This window comes from Mesoplodon bidens (genome assembly GCF_964165515.1).
Source record: "Mesoplodon bidens genome assembly, chromosome: 16".
NCBI classification, from domain to species: domain Eukaryota; kingdom Metazoa; phylum Chordata; class Mammalia; order Artiodactyla; family Ziphiidae; genus Mesoplodon; species Mesoplodon bidens.
Window position 1 is genome coordinate 5,317,607 of NC_138173.1, and position 7,934 is coordinate 5,325,540.

Sequence of the window (7,934 nt, forward strand, 5' to 3'; positions counted from 1 at the left end):
TTCTCATAGGTTTAAGGATCTGAAGCAAGATTATCAATATTATTGAGAAGAAATAATTCTCATCCTATACTATGTTAAAAGTTCACTGATTTCACTAGATGTATTCTCATGATAAATGAATAAACAGGGGAGGTTTAATAAATTACAAGATCATAAAGGGGGAAATTTTTAAGTCAAATGTTACATAAAAATATTCACGTTTATTATTTATAAAAAAAAAATGGAAGCAATCTAATGTTCCATAAGAGGAAACTAGTTAAGTAAATATTTTAGTCATATATTTAAAATGTTATTTATAAAACATGGGAAAATGTTAACGCTACATTAAATTTTTTTAAAAAGAACAAAACAGTTTGCATAACGTGAAGATGTGCAAATTAAAAATGAAGCAAAATAGCGCTTCCCTGGTGGCGCAGTGGTTGAGAATCTGTCTGCCAATGCAGGGGACACGGGTTCGAGCCCTGGTCTGGGAGGATCCCACATGCCACAGAGCAACTAGGCCCTTGCGCCACAACTACTGAGCCTGTGCGTCTGGAGCCTGTGCTCCACAACAAGAGAGGTCGGGATAGTGAGAGGCCCGCGCACCGCGATGAAGAGTGGTCCCCGCTTGCCACAACTAGAGAAAGCCCTCGCACAGAAACGAAGACCCAACACAGCCAAAAATAAATAAATAAATTATTTTTTTTAAAAATGAAGCAAAAAAATCAAAATGATAACTGGATATATGTTAGGGGGTAAGACCACATGATGCTGTTTTTCTTTCCTCTGGTTTCCAAGCTTATTACAAAGTGATTAAATTACTGTCTAAAGAAATACCTTTTATAGCCAATGTAGTTTATACACAAAGTACAAATGGCTTTTTAGTGACACAAGGATGCTGGAAACATTAACCATGTCTATGAAAGGCACTAAGAGAACTGTTATTTCATTCACTGTCTGGTGTTTATCTGGTTGATGGTTGGCTTTTGCTTTTACAATTCCAGAGAACATACTATAAACTTTCTTGGCTTGTTTCTGGTGACTTCCTGACAGAAGAAAATAAGATTTAATATTAATGAGTTTACTTTAGAATGATTTTTTTAAAACTCTTATCATGTTTGAAACGATTCAGTTTATTAATCTTTTTTAAAAGGTACGAAGTCTTTATGAATATGAATATAAAAAAAATGTCGTTCTCAATCTTAAGAGTTATAATTCTACCAAGCAAGTCAAGTATGATAAGAGACATAATAGGCTCTTTAGGTTAGGATTTCTGGGGCAATATTATATGATTATATAAAGACAAAATATATCCTGGCTATTTTTTTTTAACTTTGATTTGCTATCAAACTGACAGTAATCAAACACTAATTACTATAAAATTAAACTCCCAGATCAATATCTCATGGAAAAATTCACCATGAAAAATCAACTACCTTCTATACCAAAATATAAATTAATTGTTTGGCAAAAGTTACAATTTATTTTAGGATTTAACTTCAAAAAATAATGACTACCTGTTAATAGAGAAAGAAATTAGATAACATTTTTGGCCATAATGTTTTTATATTTAGATATATTACCTAAAACAGATACTAAACTCAAAGACATACAGACTGTCACATAATTTGATCATGTTAATTAAACATTTTTATATCACCAGCTACAGTGAAAGTTTACCTGGAATTTTAAAAACAAAGTGATCAGCTACTACTCGGCAAGTTCTGCCTTTATGGATAAAAATTTTAGCCATGAAGTAGTAAAAATCGATGGGAATAGCTCCATGATAAAAAATGATCAGTGCTGGTCCTTCTTCTGGTATTTTTTCCATCCCATGAACTTCATAACCTGTTAGAAAGACAAAATACAGATACTTAAAATGTATTTAATATTAGTTTATTTACACTAAAGTACGGTTACAAACTCAGACACTCAGTCTTTCTTTCGGGAGCGCAAGCCTCCCTGTTTCCATCCACTTTCCCCTTCCCTCCCTCCCTGAATATATCGGTCCTACAGCAGTTGGGTGGGCCAGCGCGCAGTAGGTGCCTGGGTGGAGGGTGGCCTGCGGTGGGTGCTGGAGCCCAGGCAGGGCGAGGAGGGCATCCATACAGGGTGGGCCGGGGTGGCGAGTCAAGGCCCAAATGGTCACTAGAGCCCCCACACAGGAGAAGAGCCTAGAAAGGGTGCTGGGGCCTGGGCCGGCAAAGGAGGTGAGCCACATGGCAAGAGGATGGAGGTCAGAGCCCGAGTGGAGCAGGGTGGTGTCCCTGCGTGGCAGGGGACGGTGGCAGTGATGGGAGACTGATTACACCCAGGGGGCTGATCAAATCAGTTTTCATATTAAGGATAATGTCAGCCTGGGTTTCTCACTTTTGGAGAAGGTTAACAGTCGCAAATACAGAGAAGGTGAAAACTAAAATCCACTCTGTAGCCCTAAGAGAACCTCACTCCCACCCTAAGAAGGAGAAGCAGCAGCACGTTAGAAAGCTGAGGTCGCTCTCTCAGCCGGGGGGGAGGGACGGCAGGTGCCACAAAAGTGGGAGAGAAGAAAACCACAAAGATGTTAACAAACACTTCAAGACCGAATGTGGGCGAGTGCTAGGTGTTGGATCCCCGGGAACCCAGAGACAAACAGGAGTCTGAACCCACCCCCCAGCCTCACGCAGGCCTCAGCGCGTGTGCACGAGAAAACCAGGGAGACCCTGCTAAAGATTCAGAGAACAAAATCCCCCTCGCTTCCCGGAAGCTTCTCTTGTAAAAGCAAAACCCGGCCCAGGGAGAAGCGCAGGAAAGCCTTCCACTGCTTCTAAGAACTGGTACTTGCCAAAGGTACCTGACGCGAGCAGGGACAAAGTTCCACTCCCCCCCTCCTCTACTACTGAAGGAATAAACTACTTGGTAATATTTCAAATGGGCTCAAGAGAATGTTTTTAAAAACTAAATTTAATGATATTTCAAGATTCTCTATGTGTCTATACTTTTAACATTTCTTCCCAATTACCGAATTCTAATTCAAATAATTCAATTTACTTAGAACAGTCACTGAAGTTGTCTGACGTTATCCAAAGGATCGATTGTCCCATCAGATAAATTTTCCAAGAAATAAAGAATACTTCTTTCAGGGATTCTATACAGAATATTCCTGAGGTTCTCTCTTGTTTTCCAGAATACTTTTTTTTTTAAAGAATTGAGAAATAATTGTTACTTAATACCAGGTCACCTGATTGAAAGTAGAAAAATTCAATGAATCAATTTATTATTGACAAAAACTAGAGTTTACCATCGTGCCACTAAACATTAAGCCCCAATATTCAACTGTGTCACTCGTAAAGCGTGGATGTGGTCATACCGCCCCTCGCTATAAAAGCACCAGCAGATAATCACTCTGGTCAATGTCAAGGCCTTTTAGGTCCCAATTACCGAACAAGTGATGTCAGAGTCTTTCGGTGTCACATGGACTCAGGGCGCCTCCCTTCTCTGTGCTGCTCACGTGACCGCCTCTAAAGGAGCACTTCCTGTCCCATGTTTCCCTGTCGAGCAAAAGCAGAAATCCTGGGGCATGTTACCTGCCCCTCCCTCAGACTCTGTATTCCCCCGGTCACCAGCTTCTGTGCGTTTTACCTCCAAAAACTCTTAAATCTATCACTCCCTCTTCCCAATGTTGGTTTTGAAGTGTGGCCCCATCCTCTCCTGCCTACAGAACCCCAGTCCTGGGGGTCTGATGGGCAACAGCAGCTCAGAGAACGCAATCAGGAACGCAGCTATTGCCACCGTCCGTCCATCCGCTGTCCAGGGACGGGGAGTCTCCGTGTGCACATTTTATGCACATCTCAGGTGGTCTGGGCCCCTTCAATGAAAACAGCCCTACTCTGTGACGGTTGTGGTTCTCTTATTTGATGCCAAGAGATGCGCATTTCTTTACCTCCCCTGCTCTGTCCCGTGAGCCTAAGCACTCTCCAGACTCTTTGGCTTCCCCTGTAGTTTCGCCCACAGGGAGAAGATCTGAAGGTCACGGGGAGCTCAGGTAGCCTCATCTCCATAGCAATTATTTATTATGCAAATGAGTTACTGCCTACTGGCTTTAGACATCAGCATCATGAATCCAGATAAGGATAATCTTCTAAGAGATAGATCTTTTCTAAATGTGTCACCAAAAATCCATTTTTAAGGCTATACACCTCCACACTATGGTAAAATAACAATAGCATCCTTTTGAGTCTTCCTCAGGAAAGCACACAGAGGCAAACTACCTACAAAATAAAGTCAAACTCCTGAGCATAGCATTCAAGAGCCTTTAAAGCCTAATTTGTCTACTTTTCCAGGTTCATCCTTCCGCATACTTCTCACCCATGAATGATTCATCTTCTGGTCCTGAATACACCCTGCATTTTATTCAGTACTGAGGTGGGCGCCTGTTTTAACATAGGTAGTTTTCTATTAGGACTATAGTAATGAATCTCAGTTTTTCCATTCAACAACGTATCTTGGACATCTACTTGATATACACATGTAGTGATTTTTTTAATGATTTTTTTAATGGCTGTAAAGTATTCCATAATGAATTCCTATCACAGTTCATCTAGCCATTTTCCTATTGAGGGATAACTGGATTGTTTCCACTTTTTCAAATCTTGGTTGCAATGAACCTTCATTTATATGCATCCTTGTGCACTGAATGTGTGAATTTATCACTAGAATTTATCACTAGAATTTATCACTAGACTGGATGCTGGCAACTGTTGATCATATGGTACGCCCATTTAAAATGATAACAGAAACTACCAAATCCTCCTCCTGACGGGCTACACTACTTTCTCACATGCACTGCGTGAGAGTTCCCGTCTCCACATTCTCATCCTTTAATGTCAACGAACTTTAATTACTTGCCAAGCCTTTGAGTAAAAATGCTCTCAGCGCAGTTTTAATGTGCACTTTCCTAATTACTAGTGGGCTTATGAATCTGTTATAATTCTTGGCATTTATATTCAGACCATTTTTAGACCACGTGCTTAGACCACTTTTAAGCTGCATTTCTTTTCTCACTAACTTACTATTTTCTAAGCTGTGCTGTAAAGGACTTGTGGTGATCCGCCCCATCTTTTGATGTGTCTTTTAGCTCTTTTGTGAACAGTTTTTGTTTTTTTTCATCTTCTTTAAGACCTTCCGTACTTGGAGATCATCAAATATTTTCGTACATCTTTTCCTGCTGATCTGGAATACCACTTTTATCATTTACTAAATTCACATTTCTGACTTTTTCATCTGTTTGATCTGTTTGTGATGATCCTTTCCCTGTACCAACACCGTAATTTTGTTTGTTTGTTTGTTTGTTTTTGCAGTACATGGGCCTCTCACTGTTGTGGCCTCTCCCGTTGCGGAGCACAGGCTCCGGACGCACAGGCTCAGCAGCCATGGCTCACGGGCCCAGCCACTCCGCGGCATGTGGGATCTTCCCGGACCGGGGCACGAACCTGTGTCCCCTGCATCAGCAGGCGGACTCTCAACCACTGCGCCACCAGGGAAGCCCAGTAATTTTAACCATTTTAAATGTTAATGGTTTTGATATGATAGGGGAAAACTTCCTCTTGTTTTTTCAAATTTGTCTTGGTTATTCTTGTTTGCCCTTTTATATGAATTTTAGACATTGATGAAAAAGTGTTAGAAGTCTACCGAATTGGTAAAGGAACTGGGAGTGTGGGCTGTAGAGCAACATCTCTACTACGCTGAGACTCTCCATCCACTTCACCTTTTTCGAATTCCATTTGTAAAGTATACAGTTTCTCCATGAAGTTTTTAAGTGTTTTTTTTGTTACATTTAGTCTCAAGTAGCATTTTTCCTTTCCATTTTAAAAATGATTATTGGTGGTATATGAGTAGTCACTAATTTTGTGTTTATCATATGCCCATTTCCCTTGCTAACTAATCTTATTAGTACTGATAAGTGCATTCACTTGGTTCTTTCAGGCATCTCTTCTTTTCTCATCTCTACACTTATTTCTAGGAGCTCCAGGACAATGTTAAATAGTAGTGGTGAGAGCCTCCTTGTCCTGGTCCCTACGTATGGGACTCACTTTAATACTTTCTCCACCTCTCCAATGTGGATCATCTTTGTTGAAGATTTCTGGTACATTCCCTTTATTGAAGTAGTACCTTTTAGTCTTCACTTCCCAAGATTTTTTTTTATCATAACTATTGAATTTTATAAAACTACATTCTACGAGACTGACCTGCAAATCTCCTTTTTGTGTTCTCCTTAGTTTCGATAGCAAAGTTCTGCTAGCTTTGCAAAATAAACTGTGTAGCTCCACATTCTTTCCTACACTCTCAAACACAGATGGGCATTATCTGTTCCTTAAAAGTTTAGTATAACTTGTGGGCTCCCGGCCCTTTGTGAAGGGAGGGGGATACAGACTTTGACCACTGTTCTGACTTATTTCATGATTACTGGTCTGTTCTGTTTCTCTCTCCTTTTTGAACCAAATTTGATCATTCCTCTTTTCCTGCAAAACTGTCTATTTAATTTTTAAACAAAATGGTGTGAAATAGTTACTCAATTTCTTTCCCACTCACTCTTCAAAGCCTTGTTCAAAAGTTACTTTCTCCATGAATAGTACTTTCACTTTTGTCCCACAGAAACAAGAATGAACATCTATTGAGCATGCACCTGCCAGGCACTGTATTGGATCCATAATAACTATCTCATTTGGTCCTCACAGGATCCCTGCACTGATGAGGAAACCCAAGTAAGAAAAGCCCATGTAACTTACTCAGGGTCACGCAGTGGTACGGCCAGGACGCAAGCCCACACGCGTCTGACTCCACGACCTGTGCCCTTCCCTGCACCACACCTCCTACTAGAGGTGTGCCCGTGCTAACCTGCACCTGTGATTTTCAAATGCTGGTTGCCCTCACTCATTGAGTTATGCAATCACTTTAGTCAGTTATAGTCAGCATTTTTCTTTTAAATAAGAGAGAGTAGAATAGAAAATAGAGCAGATCGCATGAAGAGAGTATATACACTTCTGATGAAATACTATATACCTGTATGTATATACTGGGTGGCAAAATGCATTTCTTGCTAGCAATAAGAATCAAAACTTTGATAGCCTAGAAATATACCTTGAAAATACTAGGAACCTTGAACATAGTAGGTGTGTGAAGTTGAACTTAATAGTGACCAAGAAACAAGTGATGCATTTTAGTGCTTTCCAAATTATTGGAGAAAGATGCTCTGTAATGATGATAGCTAACATTTGCTGAACTTTTATTATGTAATAAAAATTATTCTAAGTACTTTGCATCAAGGCCCAGTGAATCCTTACAACAACCCATTTTACAGAAGAGGGAAATGAAGTCCAGAAAAGTTAAGTATCTTGTTTGAAGAGAAGGGTTATTTACATAGTCTTAAAGGAGTTCTCCCAAGACATCTATCAATTACAAAGTAAAAAATAGCAACTTCGTGGTGGAGAAACCTAACAGACACCTCCTTAACCACGTGATCAAAGTCACCATCACCAATAATAAAACATGTCAACATCATCAACCTCAGATACAATGTGCTGAGAAGGACCCACCATCAGAGGGATTCTTATCAAAAATGCACAATTTCAATCAATTTATGGAAAACACAGATCTAAATTAAGAGACAGTCTACAAAATCACTGAGCAGTACTCTTCAGAAGTCTGAAGGTCATAAAGACTAAAAAACTGTCAGAGATTGGAGGAGACGTGACAACTAAATGCAGGATGGGATCCTGGTAAAAGGACACTGGCAGGGAAACTGGTAAGATGTGAATAAGATCTGTAGTTTGGTTGATAGTATTAGACCACTGTTAATCTGATAACTATACAAATGGTTATGTACGATGTTAACATTAGGGGAAGCTGAGTGAAAAATAGAAACTCTGCACTATTTTTGCCAACTTTTCTGTAATTCTAAATTTTTTTTAAACTGA

At 39.8% G+C, this 7,934-nt stretch overlaps 1 protein-coding gene across 6 annotated transcripts in view; it reads right to left on the reverse strand.

The window, feature by feature from the left end:
* Positions 1-7,934, reverse strand: part of TMEM68 (transmembrane protein 68) — a 34,589-nt gene that overhangs the window by 15,996 nt on the left and 10,659 nt on the right. For all 6 annotated transcript variants that reach the window (XR_014017733.1, XM_081258217.1, XM_081258213.1 and 3 more), the window contains one exon: positions 1,660-1,827. Coding sequence is in view for 5 of the 6 variants with exons in the window: in XM_081258217.1 (XP_081114343.1) it covers positions 1,660-1,827 (168 nt within the window). In the remaining variant the exon portion in view is untranslated. The remainder of the gene's footprint in view (positions 1-1,659; positions 1,828-7,934) is intronic.